The sequence below is a fragment of the Chelonoidis abingdonii genome, chromosome 2 (assembly GCF_003597395.2).
Source record: "Chelonoidis abingdonii isolate Lonesome George chromosome 2, CheloAbing_2.0, whole genome shotgun sequence".
NCBI lineage: Eukaryota > Metazoa > Chordata > Testudines > Testudinidae > Chelonoidis > Chelonoidis abingdonii.
This window is the reverse complement of record NC_133770.1, coordinates 118,781,021-118,799,952: the sequence shown is the minus strand read 5'-3', so window position 1 is coordinate 118,799,952 and position 18,932 is coordinate 118,781,021. Positions and strand designations below refer to the sequence as shown.

The 18,932-nt window shown below is 38.0% G+C and overlaps 1 protein-coding gene across 4 annotated transcripts in view; it reads left to right on the top strand.

Annotated features, from left to right (window-relative positions):
- The window catches only part of BAG1 (BAG cochaperone 1), a 33,588-nt gene extending 15,213 nt beyond the window's left edge, over positions 1 to 18,375 (top strand). For 2 of the 4 annotated variants that reach the window (XM_032765569.2, XM_032765570.2), the window contains 4 exons: positions 988 to 1,101; positions 2,694 to 2,801; positions 10,583 to 10,645; positions 14,903 to 18,375. In XM_032765569.2, the coding sequence (XP_032621460.1) occupies positions 988 to 1,101; positions 2,694 to 2,801; positions 10,583 to 10,645; positions 14,903 to 14,992 (375 nt within the window). In that variant the 3' untranslated portion in view covers positions 14,993 to 18,375. Of the gene's footprint in view, positions 1 to 987; positions 1,102 to 2,693; positions 2,802 to 2,953; positions 3,106 to 7,301; positions 7,368 to 10,582; positions 10,646 to 14,902 lie in introns of those variants that run through there. The other 2 variants (XR_012655258.1, XR_012655259.1) reach the window with 2 other exon arrangements.
- The last annotated feature ends 557 nt before the right edge of the window (positions 18,376 to 18,932 follow it).

Below are 18,932 nucleotides of genomic sequence, written 5' to 3'. Positions count from 1 at the left end.
CCCTAATTTGATAAAGATGTTGGTTTCCTCACACAAAAGGCCAGATTTCATGTGGGAAAACCAGATTTCACTGTCTGTGATGCATTTTTCATGGCCTTGAATTTGGTAGGGCCCTACTCATATGGTGAGTCCTTGCCTAATTTGTCATCCTACCAACATTCCTGAATCTCTTCTGCATTTCTGCTCTTTTCTGCCCTTATTGTTCAGGGACGTTGTGTAGAAAACTAGCTGTCGGTATTGAATCTGCTGTCAACCATTTACAGTGAATAGGGATATGTTTATGTCACAGTGGTCACCAGTGTCATGGAACCCATGACTTTCCATTTATATGGTCTCTGCTGCTGCACTTTAACAGCTTGTTAGTTTGCTTTGGTTAGCAGTTGCTCATTAACCATTTGTTAATTTGGTGTAATCTAGCCATGTTTCTAAGAGGACAAGAGCAAAGTGATCTAATGAACTGGTCGTGTATGGTTGCACGGTTCACATGGATGCCATGACCACAGCATGAATTATCTATTTTTTACCCTGTCTGTGCTGTGAATTATGCATAATTTTACCTTGACAAAATCATATCCCTAACAATGAAGTGGCAGCTGGCTTTGCTGATGTCACCAGCAGCGGGCAGGAAAATTGTTTACAGTAAGGAAGTTAAGCTTTATCATGAGGCAATAATATTAACAAAACCTAAATTAATTGGTCCTTGGTTGGTCTTTCCCTTCAAATTAGTCTCTTACTGTTTTTATATGCAATATATCCATTGCAATAGTGAGTACATTCATAATTGAGCATTATAAACTGAGAGAGCTTATTTGACTGAATACTGAAAGTTGGCAAGTTGATGATGCTGAACATATGACAATAAGAGATGATGAAAGCATTAGTTTTTATGTTAAATGTTATCCCATTATCATTTAACTCAGATAAGTTTGTGACCTGACTGGTTTCAAGGTAAATGTTTTATTTTGTCATTTTTTGAAAACTACACAGAATAGCCCAGAGGAAGAGGCAGAATTAAAGAAATTAAAAGATTTTGAGAAGTCAGTGGAACAAATTGCTAACAAATTGGAGGAAATTAATAAAGAGTTCACAGGCATCCAAAAGGTAAATGATTTTCTTGTCCTTACACCTCATATATTTGTATAGTGTTCTCTCCTTACTTCAGAAACTACCACCATGTAATGTGGTTTGTCTTTCCAGTGATGATTTGGTTTTTCACCTGTTAGCTCCACAGGTGACCTACAGAAGGTTTTCTAAACGTTAAACTTCTTTCTGTGTTTCCAAAAGAGGGGAAAATATGTAGCTATTGGAAAAAGTAATTAGTACTGTATTTTAAACAAATTATGTCCTTTAGATCCAGAGATATACGAGCAATAATCATACTTAGCTCTTCTGTAATGTTTTCCGTTCAAAGCAGTTTTTCTGATTCCTTTGCCACTGAGTGATATCACAAGTACTGTGAAGAGACGGAATGAAAATACAACTGCAGAAATGATTGATTCTTTCTGACATCTGTTTAAGCTGCTTGTGATGTCATTCACTGGCACAGAAACCAGGAAGTCTGCCGTTCAGATTTTACAGGATTTTAAGGAAGGTGGTTATTAAATGGTCTTAATTTTTGTTGAAATTAATTACAATTTTTTTAAACTAGTGGCATCAGGTTATTTTTTTGTAAAAGTCCTACAGACCCTGACTGAGTTTGGGGGCCTATTATGCTAGGAGCTGTACAAGCACATAGTAGAAGTCAGATCCTGCTACAAAGACAAAGATAGACACAAGAATCTTCAGGAATCTTACAAAAAAGTTCTGGGGATATCTTTAACTCATAGCTCATGTATACGGTCATACCAATTTCATGGTCATGAAAAATGTGTCACAGAGCATGAAATAAACTCTTCCCCGTGAAATCTGATCTCCCCCTTGCTGCTGGGAGTGCCCCAGCTGGGGCGGTTTTAGCTGCAAGTTCCTGCCAGCTGCAGAGGGACAGGACTTGTCCTTCTCTTGCATGGCAGCGTTGGGGGGGTGAGGTGCGGGGTGGGGGAAGATCAGACCCACCTCTGTGTGTCTCCCCATGCTGGGTTGGGACCTCCATAGTTACAACACTGTGAAATTTCAGATAAACAGCTGAAACGTGAAATTGACCAAGTTTCAAACCCATGAAATTTGGTAGGGTCCTATTCCTGTACTTTGGGCAAAAGTTGGCAAAATAATGAGAACACTAATGGGTTAATTGTCAAAGTGGTATGTGGATTTAGTTGCATGATTTCTGTCAACAATTTTGGGAATCAAGTGGCTTCCTGCACTGCATGGGGAAAAAATTAATAACCAAACTAATATTTGGCCAGACCACTGCTTCATAAAAGTTGTGGTAGCTGTGCTGTTGTTAAAGTTTATGGTCATTGATTAACTTGTTTTGATGTGGGACATTTATTTGGGAGGACATATATAGAATTACATTAATGTTTGAAACGGGTATAAGGGAGAATGAAAGGTAGCCTGCATTTTGGGCCTTCTACTTTCCCTTTTATTTTAAAAAGGGTCACTCTTCTTAAATTGAAAGCTTTTTTCCCCTCTAATGATAAAATTATTCAAACATCTAAATGAAAAATTTTGCACCAGAATTTATTTAATTCATATTTAAATAGCGGCATGTATGTTCTTTGGAATATAAAATAATTGTTTTTCTTTTCATACAGGGCTTTCTAGCAAAAGATCTTCAAGCTGAAGCTCTTAACCATCTGGATAAGAGGATAAAAGGAACTGCTGAGCAGTTCATGAAGATCCTGGAACAGATAGACGCCATTGTGAGTAAACAGTCAGACAAAGGGGCTGTATATTTCTCAAAACAAGCTTTTGGTTTGTTGCCTTTTTAAAGAACAGTTTGTTCTCTATATATTTTTAAATCATAACAAAAAAATAAGTTAATTGGTTTGCTCCCTTTTTCTTCAATATCCAGTTCTTTTTCCTGTACCTCTTCAATGATCTCTTCATTTTGGTGTCCATGGCAGCTCTGATTTCTAAATGGTGACACTAATGCCTATGTATGCATCCCCATAATACAGAAGAGCACCATATTGGGCTGCAGCCTGTTACGTCCACATGAAATGGGTATCCTTTACTCAAGTTTTACCCTTTTTCATTTGTACTGCCAAAGCCTGTTAAACTAGAATATGTTACAATAACATTAAGGGACCGACAAAAACCAGGAAGACACTCTCCTGGTAATGCTTGTTTTGGTGGCAGGAAAGGCACAAACAATGGTGAGCCTTCTGGTTAGTCAAACATGGATTTGTAAGTTTTGTATTTAAGACATTTGCAAACTGAGGACTGAACTGATTTCTTTGGAATATATCACGGTACTTACATAGCCCTCATCGCTGCAGTATCTGAGTGTCACACAGCCATTTATGGATTTTATCCTCACAGCACCCCTGTAAGGTAGGAAGTAGTATACTTTCTCCCTTGCAGATGGGGAGTGAAATACAGGTAGACTAAGTGACTTGCCCAGGACTACAGTGTGGCTGAGCTGGGAACTGGACACAGGTCTCTTAAGTCCCAGTCCAGTACCTTATCCACTGGATCATGCTATCTGGAAAAGTTCCTTTCCCTCATATAACTGTACTGCATACCATATCTATTGTCCCCTATAGCGTGTTTTGCGATAGTAATTTCTTAGGCCCAAATCCAGCAGATGAATTTGCACAGGGTGGGCCCTTACACTCGCACAGAGCCCCATCCATTTCACCAGGGCTCCACGTGAGTCGAGGGTTCTGTGTTGATCCAATTGCAGGATCAGGGCCTTAGTCTCTTTGTAATAATGAGTTGCTGGTGTAAAGCCTGGGAAAGAGAATCCACTGTTAAGAGGTGCTTTAATTTGGCCCCCACTCAAACTCTGCCAGCGTGTGTCTGTTGTGAAGACTAACAGGATTTTTAGGAAACTGATTTTTAGGTGACCTTATTTATTGCTTTTGTACTGTCACAGCTGTAACAGAAATGTAAATGTTGAAGTTTTGTTACCAAGGGGCATAGTTTAATTTGTAGTACACCACAAAATGATTAACATTATTAAATACACTAATTTCTTTCTGTAACAGCTAAAACATTTAAAACTCAAAAAACAAATAATTTTTTACAGATTCCTTTATCTCATTTATATGTAGAATCTGTCACAGGGGAAAAACATTGCTGGACAGTCTCTCAAATGATATCTAATCCTTGTTTGGTAAAACGGAATCAGTTTTCGGTGGCAGATTTCACATTCCCAGGTCTCAGTATCTAGTGGTGATGATGACAGTGACTGTAATTAAGTTGGTCAATGAGTTGCTATTGCTGCTGTCATGCTTTTGTGCCATGTTCATAGCTCACTGCCATGTTAAGTAAGTTGCCAAGTGCTTGTCCCGATAAATTGGCAACATTGTACCATCAAAGCATATTTCTAATGATCCATATATAGACACTGACTTCTGTTTTAAATAGATTTTGGTCTATTGCTGTACTAATTCTGTCCCCTAATCAACAGTTTTTAGTTCAAACTCAATTTACACCATTTCTTTGTATGCTTTCTTTCAAAAATAGTTGATATGTTAAATAATCTTCGACACCTTTCATCACTTCAGTCTAAGCACAGCATTTCAAGCCTACTCTGCAATGGCCAGACCAACAAGTGTAAAGGTAGTTACTGTCTAAGACCAGTCAAACTGTAGCTTCTTCTGAGATTGCCATCAAGGATGTCATTTGTAGTGATGACTCTTGTCCTTTAGGAACAAGGCTGCAATCACAAATTTAATTCATGTAGGACATGGAACAGCTGTCAGACTGTGTCAATTTTTGTTCAGTGCTAGCCTGGATTGGATTTTAATCTGATTTAGAGATGAATGAATGACTATATATCTTGAACCATCTAATCCCCAATTTTCATATTTTAATATAAAAGAACTAGAGTTGCACAGTACATGCCAAAGCCAAACAAAAAAGCTACCTTCTGTTTTTTTAGCCTGCTACCTGGCTGAGCATTTACATCCTGGATTGGCAAAACTAATGTCAGAGAACAAAGGTTTCTAGTATGGGTCCCTAATTTCAGTGAGAGGTCAATAACTAAAATCAAATGTGACCACATGGAATGCATTCAGTCTGTCCTTTGAACTTCTAGTAGTCAGTAAAATACCTTCTGTTCTTTGCAAAAACTACTTTTAGCTGCTACTTTAGAAATTCATTCTCACTTCATGGCCAAAGTAGAAAACTTCCTCTGTCTCTGATACAAAATATTATGTACAGCATGTCAGACAGGGGGCTTTCAGCTTCAATTAGGGCTATAAGATTTTAGCAGTTTTACAAAAGTTAGTGATTTATAGGAAATATTGAAGTGTCTGTTTTTGAAGACTTCTGCCTACTGTGAAGGTGAAGCAGTCAAAGTTAAAACGATCAGTTGTAAAGAAAAAAAGTGATCAATTACAATTTACTTCCATCTTCTTGTTGCTCATTATTTGTATTCCAGTAGTGCTTATGAGTCCCAGCCATGAACTAGGACCCCATTTGTTTTCTAAACACAGTATAAACTAAACAAAAAGCTAGCCCCTGCCTCAAAGAGCAGTTAGCCTAATTTCACCTGGCATGAGTTTTAAGTGGTATATGCAACCCTATATCTTACCCACCTTTGCTATGAAATTTTAATTGCAAATTCATATTTGGTTACTGTTGTCCTTGACCTGTTTAAAAGGCAAAATAAACAGAAGTGTCTTCTCTGAAAATGGTTTATGTAAGATGCATGGAAGACATTTTTCTCCAGGGTGGACACAGCAGCTATAGTGAAGACACAGTTCTTATCTTAAGAAGAAAGGAAATATTAAAGCACATTTACACTCAAGAGAAATGGATTTGATTAAGAAAATACAAGTTAGGGGAAAGAGCGTGATTTATATGTAGCAAGCACCATATTTATCTGCTCTAAGGTAACAAAAATGAGTCTGTCCTCCCTCCCCTTGATTTTTAACCCATGCTGCACTTTTCACTTGATACAAATTACAGATATGTTCATATTAACTACTGATTACTTTGGCAAACACACCAAGAGTTAAAAAAAGATATTTAATATTACAGTTAGGAAACGTGTTAGATGTATTACAATTTACTAGGAGCACAGACATTTCATGTCAAGATGAAACCTTGTTTTGTCCCTCAGTGCTTAGAATGATGTAAGTTTATTTCTGATGCTTTGTAAATTTCTTATTTTTCTTAATTGCAAGTATTTACTTTGTAAGTATTCCTTGGTGTCTTAATATGAATAATAAACATAAAACCAAAGATTTTGGGGGAGAGTTTCAAAAGTACAAATAGAAGGTAGGCACCCTTGTCTTTAATGGGAGTTAGGCACCTACCTGTCATTTGTGGCTTCAAAAAATCTCCCTATTTATACTATAATTGATTATTATTATTTTCTTTGTTTAGTATTTAAGAAGCTGCTAAAATATCTGCATAATTATTAAAATTTGGATTTAACTATGTGGTGTGCTTATGCAACTTACTCACCAAACTTAATGGCACAATAAGACTATGGAGGGATTGTTAAAAGAAGAAGCCACACACTTCAATACTATAAACCTTAAAAGGTATTACATTAAAGTAGCAACAATTCTTTATTATAGATCATCTATGCTTATAGTCATTTACAAGCGTTTCAAGTCCTTTTTAAGCATTTGAGGAACAGAAATGCTAATTTAGAGAATGGAATGGTAAGAAAAACATAAAAATAACATTTCCCCGTGATTCCAAGACTTGTCACTCCCAAGATGGATAGTCCATGAATATAAATTTGACCAGCAATTAGTAAATATGTATTAACTGACTGCACCTGCATGAACTGTTATAAACCCTGCTGTCTGAATCCAACCCAACACTAAGAGGTGTGTTCTCCACTTGCATTGAACTCTGGACCTGATCCATTGCCTATTGAAGTCTGTGAAAAGATTGTTGAGGTTATTATTGGAACTAGGACCTCTGAGGAACAAGAGTGAATAAATTTTTCTTTGAAATTAATGCAGTTTAGGAGAAGAAAAGAAAATGAGATGGAGACAAAGCAACAACAGAACACACAGAAGACGCTCACTGCACAGTATTGGAATAAATTATGCAGTAGAAAGCATTTTTTAGCCCAACAGTGCTCTGCAAGAAATGCCACCACCAAAGCTCAAAGTTCACTTGGTGAGAGAGTCTTGCATAAGCACTGCCTAGGGTTAGGTTAACTTTACTATTAAGCTTGATTTTAATTAAATATTGAAATGTTATTGTGACTTAAGGTTTAATACCAGCTTCATCTGTTAAACCCTGAATAGTTGGACAACGTATTCCTGGAGAGGAGACGTAAACTGACTAAGGTAAAACAGAGAGACTCTGGGATTTAATTTCAATTTAAAATTCTTACTCTTCATTAATCTACCTGCAAACCTTTCTTTACGCAAGTTGGCGAGTTATGACACAAAGAGCTCTAATTTCACTCCTGCATGGAACCTTGTTGAGATATCAGTGGGCCTTTGTACAAGCACAAGGATTTGTCTGTGTGGATTCAGTTACAGAACTGGGGCCTAAGACTTTAAACATATGATCTCTGAGTGGCTCCTTTAATTGATTTAAAGTTCTCCTCCAGTTACAAAATTCATAGTTTTATAAATGGACATTTTGCTAATTCTTGTTTTAATTTATCAGTGATAAACCAAACAGGAATCAGCTACCTTTAAACAAACCTTCCTTCACCATCAATAAACTGTCAAGTCTGTTCTAATTATTATTGATAATTACTTTTGAGAATAATTTTCAGACTGTAGAAAATACTTCCCTGGGCAAAAAGCAGGTCTCCCTCTTGTATTGGAAGCTCTCTGTCAGTCTTCAGACACAAGAAGGCCTTGAAAAGGGACTAACATGGTCTTATTTCCTATTTTTATTTTTCTTTGTAAAATTATTAAAATCTTTAAATTGTTTTGCTTGTCTAAGTCATGGCATCCACAAGGCACAGTAAGAACCTCTGTGTCAAATAGTAGGATTACATCCCTGAATTTGAGAAACAATTAATAATTAGTTTTACCTGATCTCCGTTTCTCCAGATTATAATTTATAGTAATTTGGGGATAAAATTGGTTTGGTACTGAACACCCTGGCTCATGCCTCTCTCGTACCCTCACTAGGTATGGTATTTTTATTACTAAAATGGTATTTCATTATAGAAAATCAGATGGAAGAGTGCGTGCGCTTTCTTTCAGTAGAGTTGCAAAATCTCCTACCACAAAATAAATCCACTAGAAAACTTTGCTCTGAATTTTTTTTATAATAAAAAGATAACTTCAGCGTCTCTAAGTGGCAGTTATATCATTTATTCCAAAGGCTTTGTTTTTTGTTTAACAGTTATTTTGTTGGTATTTATTTTTGGTTTTAGCATTGGTGTTTGAACATGTTGGAGTTTTAAATTTTTTTTCATTTTCATAATGTCCTCAATACATACAATTTGTGAAAGAAAACCATAAAGTGGATTCCCCTTAATCAGCCTGCCTCGTCGGAATACAGAGGTGCACATTAAGGGAGTTGCAATGAGCCCTTATTCATTGTAATACATTGTACTGTGGAGTATGTCATTAATTGCTTTAAAAGAAAATCTTGGTGAATAAAACTTACACATTAGCTATTACAAAAGATCAGCGTGACACCTAAAATGATAAGCATTTGAAAAATCAAACGTTGGAAGGTGGACATACAGTGGGTTGCTATGTCATAATGTGGCTCTTGGTTGATTAAACCATTATGACAATATGTGTTTGACCTCCAAGAATTGCTTCTTGGATGGAGTTACAGAGTTTATGTTGTCAAATACCTACAAATTATGCTAGTGGTTGGAGCCCATGGCTGTATGATTATGTGGAATCTCTTCGATTACTGATAGAGCTGCTCCTGAATCTGCCCAGTACTGTAAAACTGAAGGAACTAAGGCCATGTTAGGCAAATAAAACCAACTGATTAGATGTAAGGTACATTATAGTGAGAGAGATTAGACACTGGGAACCAGTAGATTCATGGAATGAATGCATATGTCTTCTAACAATTGTATGGTTTATCACTCCATATTAGGCATTGAAGGAAGGAAATATGGAGGATTTATGGATTGTATTATGACAGGACTTGAAAAATTAACTTTTTCAAGGCAAATAGGAGAAATTCTGTTTGGTGCTGGTTGTGGTCATCAATTTCTAAACAATTTAAGCCTTTGTTTAAAAAAAAAAGAAAAAGAAAAAAAAGAGTGTCACTCCTAATGGTTGCAAAGGAACTTTCCAAATGTGAACTGCTGCAGTGCTATCTTCCTGAGTCTGCAGATGAACCTCTCTGGTGCCTCTGCTGCTGCTCATAGATTTCCTTACCCTCAGAGAGAAATTAACATTAACATTGATGCTATTCCAAGCCCTGTGGGCAGCACTGAAAATTGACAAGAATTAGATCAGCTTTGCACGACTGCAGATTGGGAAAGCCTGATCAGGAAAGCTAAAGGATTAGAAGCCCCCCACCCCCAAGTCCGAAGACTAGGAAGTAGTAGCAGAAACAACTTCCACTTAAACAGTTAGGGATCTCTTAAGGTGATATGTGGGAAAGAGAACTCCTTACCCCTCCACCAGCCAGGGGGAGTGGGAGTGAAGGGTATTTCAGACATGTATGAGCAAAAGACTGATGCTAAGGAAGGAACCTCAGAACGGATCCTCCTCTCTCTCTGCAGGGGTATGTGTGTGGAGTCTGGGTGTTGTTGTTTCTAGTAACATTCATAGCATGCTAAGCACTGCACTAAGACAAAAGAAGGCACAGTCCCTGACCCAAGAGTTAACCCTAGACTTCACTGGTGCCCCAACCCAACTTTTTTATAATGGCATCTGGCTTGTAGGCCTCTGGTATATTTTTCAACTTCTATAGTAGATGAAAACACAGTGTAAGAGATTGCCCATTAGGCTAGGGCTAAAAGAAAGGATTGTTCCTCCCCTCTTCTTGTGGCCTAGTATCCTGAAAGGCTGAGCACCTGCAGGTCCAAATGGGAGGCCTGGTTGCTTAACACATCTTCTTATAACTATATATGTGATTGTTATTTACCTATAGCTGTAACAGTTTTTCCTGTTACTTAACTTTGTCCAAAACTGTACCACATTGTCAATAATGGCCCACCTCAAAAGTATAAAGCATTTAAAACAAAACACACAAACTCACTAATATAGCAAATGTCATGAGCAGGGAAGCTGAAGCAATATAAATGAACAAAGGGGTGCCCAACAGGAAACTTACGCCAGAAAACACCAATTCACATTCATTAATTCCTGTAAATAAGCTTCAGAGAAGACCAGGCATGTAGCTTTAAATGGACTAGCTGTTCCACTGAACCTTCATTATTTAGACTTTTGGAAATGGATTCCTTTGAAACCCAGTTTAAGTAGAGGTGCATGCTTGTTAAAAGGATTCCACTGTGTAACTGAATGCTAATATATATATATTTTTGTACAGCTTTTTCCTTATGTTTTGTACATTGATTTCAAGATGAGTCAATATCAAATTGTTCATTTATTTACTGCAGAATTTGCCAGAGAATTTCAGTGATTGCAAACTGAAAAAGAAGGGGTTGGTGAAAAAAGTTCAGGTGAGTCTTGCATTAAATAAATGTTGAGCACTTGCACAGCAGCAGTTGATCTGCTAAAATAAAAGGCCCAAGATTAGATCCCTTCAGATCCTTCAGATTTTTAGGCATTGGCTGATCTCTTGGAGGGATGGGTTATCAGACCTCTCTAAGAGCAGTAACACACCAACATTTTATAAACTGCCACAAAAAGGGATGGAGTTACATAGTTTATGATGTTGTCAAATATTTACAAATTAAGCTAGTGGTTAGTGCCTATGGCTGTAGAATGACGTGGAATCTCTTTGATTACCAGCAAGGAAAAACACTTCTCACTTTAGCTCTCCTGCATCTGTATGGGGTGGAAAATGAATGAAAGTGCACACATACATGTATGCCATAAAAATAGCACCTTGGTAGACAGGTGAAAAAGGGTAGGAGGCAGAGGTCCCCATCAGTTTGAACACAACAGAGTTAGGATATTTGTGGGTTTTTTTCTTTTATATAATACATACTTTGCTATAAACTGAGCACCTTTATCTCAAGAATGAAATCTGTGTTAGAGAAGAAATATGAGGGGGTAAAATACTGGTTTTTGTTCCTGTTGGGTGTTGCTTACACAGTTATTCCCAGATGACTATTCTTTCAATATGAAAACACAGTGGAGTTCTCTTACTTGAAAGAAGAATCTTAACCCCTCCAGAAAAAGAGAGAATGGCATCCGTAGGTAGGCAGTGATGCTGCTGCTGTTTTTAATTGTATTGTAGTAGCACCAGTCGCAGACTGGAGTCCCATTCTAGTACGTATTGTACAGACATGACCTAAAAAGATAGTCCTGGCCCTAAAGAACGTAAAAACTTAGCACACAACAGATGGATGAAACAAACAGATAGAGAAACTTAATTCTGTCTAAATAAATAAATATACTGTAGTCCCACTAGTGCTGGTATAGGGTCTCCACCTGCAAAGGTAGTAGACCATGCCTTCTGTGGGGCACATCTGAGCCAGCAACCTGCTTCTCTGGTAATGCTGCAATTACAGCAGTTACAGTGCAGCAAGTGGAAATACTAAAAACTTCTGTTAATGAATCAGCATGCATTATGTATATGGCATTAAAAACTTCTGGCAGGTCACTCTTCATAAAATGTGCATAAATTAAGAAAAGAGTTTTATATCTTATAGAAGAAGCACTTACTTAGGCCTCAGTCCTGGAAGCTGTTCCATGCAGAGTCCCACTGAAGTCAGTGGGGCTTTGTGCAGGGCCAGGGATATCACGTGTGCTTTGAGTTGCAGGATCAGAGCCTACGGTTGTAAGCTCTCAAGCAGAGATCAGGACTGTCCATGTGCTTATATAGGCCCAGCACAATTGGTTCCCAATTTGATTGGAGTCTCTGATTGCTACTGTAATATAAATAATATAACATTAAAAAAAAGTAAGTATCCACTTTAATTGCTAAACTTAGTCAATTAAGCCTGATACAAATATAGTGAAACTAAGAGAATTACTGATTTTATCTACAAGGCAGACAAGTTTCCATGTTCCACATCCACTAGAATGGTAGTGTTCTCAGTGGTGCCCACAAACCTCTCTGGCACCTGGTCTTCCCAATGGTGTAAGAGTTTCAGTTTGCAGTATAAAATGGACAGCAGCTGTTTGATTTGGCCTATTACCCTGTGTGGTCCATTAATTTAATAATGGAGTTCTGTAAAGTTTATAGAAGAATGCATTTGTTAGCGATTAGCTTTATTGATGGGAGGCACCCAAGTGCTGATTGAACCTGTTAAATTTTTAAATACATAAAATTAACATGCTGTGATATATGCTATATTGTGTGCATTCAGCGACATTACAATATTTAAATAGCTATATTACAATAATGGTAAATATGAAATTCTGCCTCAAAGAGGGTCCTAGGAGGAGAATTATATCTTCCACCAGGACAGTGGTTCTCTGTGGTGTAATAGCAGTCTATTTCTTTAGAACAGGTAAGTTTTAAGGCTGCCAGTCTCTCTCTGTTAACTCCCTTCACCTATAGTGAGGGATATAATACTGCCTTTTGGGACTGTAAGGAATGTGCAGCTGCTATATAATTCATGATTGTTACATGTTTTGCTGCTGTAATGTGGTTTGCTATTTGATTACAAGGGCTTAATTGAAGCAGGTGTTGGTTGTATGTATGCAGGAAAGAGAACAATAGCTTCAAATAACCACTCACTTATCCATTTGAAGCACAAGGCCCACCTTTGACTGAAACCCCTGCCCCCTGCAGCTCAATGGACCAGTTTGTCAAGAAAAGTGAAGGAGAATTGCAAGTTGTAAACACAGTGGAACCTAAGACGGGGTTTCTTGGGGGATAAAAGTGACATTTGTGGCTGGGAAGGAGTTGTTGACAGGGACTGTGTTCTAGGAGCAGGCTGACATTGGGTACATCTGCACTGAAGCAGCAGTGCTGCAGCTGAGCTGCTCTAATAAGTTACATCCATGGAAGGGTTTTTCCATCAATGCAAGTAATCCATCTCTCTGAGAAGCAGTAGCGAGGTTGATAGAAGAATCCTTCCATTGAACTCGCCATGTCTACACTGGGGAATAGGTTGACCTAACTTCATTGCTCAGTACATAAAATTTTTCTAGGCAAGGTTGACTTTAGTTTTAAGTGTAGATTGGGCCATAGACATGCCCTGCGTAGGGAGACTGATGCAGTTGTCCCTTCCAGAGCTAGACTTGCATATAGACTGCTTCATTGTTTTACAGAGACAAGGTGGGCAAGGTAATATCTTTTTTCGGACCAGTTTCTGTTGGTGAGACAAGCTTGTGAGCTACACAGCTCTTCTTCAGGACTCAACCTTGTCTCTCTAATATCCTGGGACCAGGAAGGCTACAACAGCACTGCAAACAAAGGAAGTGATTGTTTTACAGTCTTTTTTCTCTTGTTTTGCTGTGTCCCTGCTGTTCAGCTTAAACAATACTTTGTACTTTGTCATTGTATAAACTGCTGGTTACAGCTCCTGAAGGAAGACTTGCAGGTGTGAAGCTCAGTATACAGGGGGCTGGAGCCTGAGACCCAGTCTAAGAGCAGAGAATCATGGGATTCTACTTATGAACTGTGGCAAGGACCATCAGCTCTTAACTGCTCTCTGATGGGCAATCAATAGACATCCTATGCAGTTGGTATTTGATGAGATGTGAAAGCTCACAGTCATGGGTGAGAATCATACACTGGTTGGGTATCTCTTACTGGAATTTGTAGGGTGATAACGAACTACCACTTTGAGTTGGGAATCCCTTCATCCCCTTTCTTCACATGGCTGCCGAGCTGGAGGCGTGGGGTTCACTTTGCCCCAGAGCAGAGGTTCACGAAGTGCTTTTTTCATTTTATTGCGGTGCCCCCCTCATCTCCAAAGAAGCCACATAAACATAGCCTCCTTCCCCTGTCCCTGCCAACTCCTGCCCATCAGGGGCAGAAAGTGAGTCAGTGAGGGGAATGAGTGGGCTTATGCCTATGGCAGCAGTGGGATCTGGCTGGCTGTAGCCCCAGAGGAGCCCAAGGCAGCGCAAAGCAGACCAGTGCTTGTATTCCACCGCCTTGCCCAGAGCATCTCGCTGCCACAAGTTGTCTGAGCCAGGGTAGGGCAGCAGGGGGAAAGCAACAGGTTGCTGCCAAGGCATGCCTGTACTCCCTACCACCACTGGTGGATACTCCCTGCGTGCTGTCCCCATTGCCCTGCCCTGGCCCAGACACCTAATTGGCCGAAGTCCCATCTGCCACTCCCCAGTTTGAAAACCAGTGCCCTAGAGCATTTGGGAGATGTAAGATTTGTAGGTTTAATGAAGATTGCTTAGTTTGGTTTGATACAGCTTTCGGTGGACAGGAATTCTTTGCAGTATTGGTGCCAAGTACTGAAACATGTTAAGCTGTACATGAGAAAACAGGAAAGAGGATTTATGGTTAATAGGTCAAGCCTATTTCCCCATCCCCACGCCTTGCTGATTGGCGATGCTAAATGTTCTTGGTCTGGTGGCACTCTGCTGTCCTCATTGAGCTGATGTATTAGATTTCTACTGGGTAATGGATGAAGGGAATTTTCTGTTCACTTACTTGATAAGCTCTAACAAGAGTGGTGGCCATTTCTGAACCCAGAAGAAACTGTGGAGTTGTCTTTACCTCCAACTTCATGTTGGGAGCACTGTCATTTAAAAAAAAAATCGTATTCTTGGGGAAATAGTTTATCACTCCACAGTAATACTCACATTTAACTTTTGTTTGTGATTTTTATTTTCAGGCTTTTCTTGCCCAGTGTGACACAGTTGAAGGAAGTATTGGTCAAGAAATGGATAAGCTACAATCAAAGAACTTGGCACTGGCAGAATGAGGCATCACTCTCAATAAATAGGAGAAATAATTGCTCTGTGAGCAAGAAGAAAAGTTTGCTCTTTGTTTTGGAGCACATATTCAGCTGCTTCTTCTTTTTTTTAAAGCCCAGTCTGTTTAGACTGGTACTTGTCAATCATTACTTGCTGGTTGTCACATTTACCACTCACTCAGAGCTGTTCTTTTCAAAAGAAAACAATCCTCCCTGAAGAAATACAGAAATGTCTTTATGGTGGATGGTTATGCATGTTTTAGTTAATGAAATACTATAGCACGTTATACGGTTCCGAGAGGTGGGCAACTTTGGACCATTATTTTCGTTTTATAAGGACACTATTGTTAACTTGTTTGTTTTTCTCTACTCTCACATTTTCCACTATGTCATCAAAATTATTTGCAGCTCAAAAGACAAGTTTGGAAAACCATACAAGTGACATAGGTTGCAGCTATAGGACTTTAGCTTGACTGAAAAAGGCAGGTTGATACAATAGTTGAGACATCTAGCATTTTAGTAGAACATTTAGAGCAATAAATAGTATCACACATCTATACCTATTTAACACTTGTGTGTGTTCATAAGTATAGGAAAACTTGACTACAGTGGAAGTTGTAACTATTTTAGCCTTAAACTGGATAAATGGAACGTACTGTAAAATGTATGGAACTTAATTTAACTAGTGTTTAAATTTCAGTGAACACCTTGGCACTTTTTTTCGTTATACATATTTCTGATATACTGTGTATATAGCATGTATTTGTTTTCTGTGGTATACTCTCTTTTTGAGTAATGATGTGAAATGGAACAGGATAATTCATACTGCTTATACAGGAAGTGGTCAGTCCAATCAAGCTCTGAGAATGGAGCTATTTTATCAGAGTATTTTTTTGACTATGTGTTTCACTGAGTTACTACAATTTACAGATAAATTGCAATTGATCTTTTCTTTTCCCTTGAGAATTGAGAATTAGCAGATGAATATTTATTAATCTATAATGTGTATTACAAAGTGAAATTTCAAAACAGATGTTAAAAAATGTCCTGCAATTGTTAGCATCTCCATAATGAGACCTGCCATTTCACTGCTACTTCTACTAGGAAAGAATTCATCAATAAGCACTTGCTTTGGTGGCAAGCCGGGAACCCTCAACTCACATTAGACTCTGTGGAAGTTAAGGGTGTTCTGGATCACTTGCCAACTAAGTGCATGAGAATCTTTGTGTTTTTATAATTGTTTTAAGGTAACTTCTCTTTACCAGAAAAAAATTGCAAAATGTAAGTGTTGATCATATTTCAATAAAGTTAAATAATTCCTAATAAAATAATGGACCTCAAAATAGTGACAGTCCTCCCAACATTTCTCCTGCAGTCATAATCAGAGGAGAACTTCCAGAGTGTCACAATCTGTTATCTGGGCAGTATAGTAGCTCTGTTTCTTTTTAAAAATTGGTAGTTTTTGTTGTAAAGAAAGTTTTAAAAAATTAGATGTTCTATTATACCAAATATAACTAGATGAAGTGACTATATTTTCAGGTAAATTGCACTTTTCTCTTAAATTGCAGTATTCCTTTAAAGTTGTAATAGTTTTCAGTATTACACCCATTTGTCAGGGTCTGTAAAAGTCTACAGTAGGCTGAAACTTGACAGACAAGCTCTTGGCTTAAAATGAATTTATTTTGTTTCTCATTACAAATTTTTAGAAAGAGCTGTTTTTAAGATAGGAAATAATTATATTTGTGGTTATACGTGATGTGATGCCAGCTTTAAGTGCCTAGCCCTATGGTCATGCTATGTGTGCCTGGGACTGCAGTACTATTGAGAGAAGCAGAGTTATATCCATTTCAGTGATGCCCCAGTTCAGTGCAGCAAATACTGCTTCTGGGCCAGATCCTGCTCCATTTAATCCAATGGCAAAACTCCCACTGAATTCAATGGGTGCAGGATCAGCCTCTTATCAAGTGAGGAATTAGTCCTCACCTGTTTTACATGTAAACATGTTTTACATTTAGTAAACTTTCAGGAGCGTGTGTAGCATAGAAGGGTTTCCCTCTTCCATGTGAGCAGAGCTGGGCAGGGCAGGTTAGATATAACTGCTGCTCCTTAGTAGTTCTTTATCTTGGGAAAAAACAGTGCAATCGTTGTGGTATTTATGAGCGGTCATCACAGTTGATATAATAGGCAAAGATTTTCAGTTTATGTAATAAAAGTGAAACCTATTAAGATTACATCTTAAAATGTCATTTCTGCTGGTATAATTCAAAAGAACATGAGTGTTTGTTGTATCTTTTTTGCCAATATATTGTGCACTGAAAATTTATTTTGATAACGAAATCTAAAAATGAGTTAATTCATTTGGGAAAATGAATGACTTTTCATGTAAAAAGTTTTCCCCAAGGATTTTTAGTGTGGATTGACTAATAGTAGTTTCCAAAATATGAAAGATTCATATCTGGTTTTTCCACAATCATGGCCTCAATCTTTGGCAAAAAAATCATTTTCAAAGAGTGCAGTGGACTACTGCTGAGGAAGAGAGGGCAGAAAATGGGAATTTAAAATCAATGGAAATTTAGAAAGCTAAAACATGGATTCAGAAATCAAATTTAAGCAATACTGTTTTGTTAATTATATGGGATAAGCACACTTCCCATTCAGTTATTGAATCCATTTTTCCTTCCTATCTTAAAAACAAAACACACCACTGTTTCACCCCCTGCATCTCAATAAAAGACAAACATGTTCTTTGCTTTTTCATTAGCCTCATTTTTCTCAACACCTCCCTCAATTGCTGTATTACATTGTAACTATTTGCACATTTCAAGCTAATGTTCCTCTACTGTCTTTCATAAAGGACAACTTGTATTGTAAGTTGGAGTAAAACCACACCTTCACCCCGTAACTCCCTTCCTCAGGTCCCCTTTTGGCTGCAATGTGGTGGAAACCAAAACTAACATTCTTAGAGCTGCAAAATCTCAGAATTATGAAACATCTTGCTCCTTAATGTTCGAGTAACTTAAATATCAGACTTTTAGTGGTGTTCTCTATGACCCAAGTTCTGCTATTAGTCTCAGTGGTGTAAATGTGGAATAATTCCTTTTACATCATTGGAGTTACTCCTAATTTGCAATGGCCCATGTGATAGTACAGAATTTGGGTTGATATTTTTATTTAACTTATTGTGCTACAGTAAATGAAGGGGGAAAAGGAAAATAAAATATGGAAAATACAATCAATTTTTATGTTGCTTGTCTGATCATTTTGGTGTATAGTACAGAAATCCTGCTGATTAATCCACTCCCTATTGACTCTGTACTTAAATATACAGTAGCACCATTCTGTGGTAAGTTATTGAGACTTCACTGTAATAAAGTTGTTGTACTACTTGTAGATATTTGATACTATGGCGCACATCTTCCGATAATGATGTATGTAATTAAGAATTATGTTTCACTTCATGAGGCTGGCATGAAGTGTGGAAGATATGGATAAGAGCTTGCCAACACCTCTTCTCTCCCCATATCCCCCTCAACACTTGTGGAAGGAGGAAGCCATGATCAGTTTGAGGCCCAGTATCTTCTGAGTAACCTCTGGGGCTTTTACTAGAAAGCTACTGATATTTATAAAAATGTGTACTCATAGCTTAGGCTTCTTAGTGGGAGCATTCAAAACAATTTCAGACTATTACAGGCCAATGGCCCCAACCAATGTTATAACCTAACTCCTTTAAACAACATTTTTTTTTAATGTGGACTCTCAGGCAAAATGCTGAGTTTAAAAAGGGCGGGGGGGGGGGGGGGGGTTGCACAGGCACAGGTGAACTGCAAAGGAATGTGACTTTTCTAGCTACCACTAAGAATGTCCTTCCCTTGGTCTTCCCAAAATCATAATCTACAGCTTCATAACAGAAAAGCTTTCTCCTCAGCTGTAGGGGAGAAAGATAGTCTTT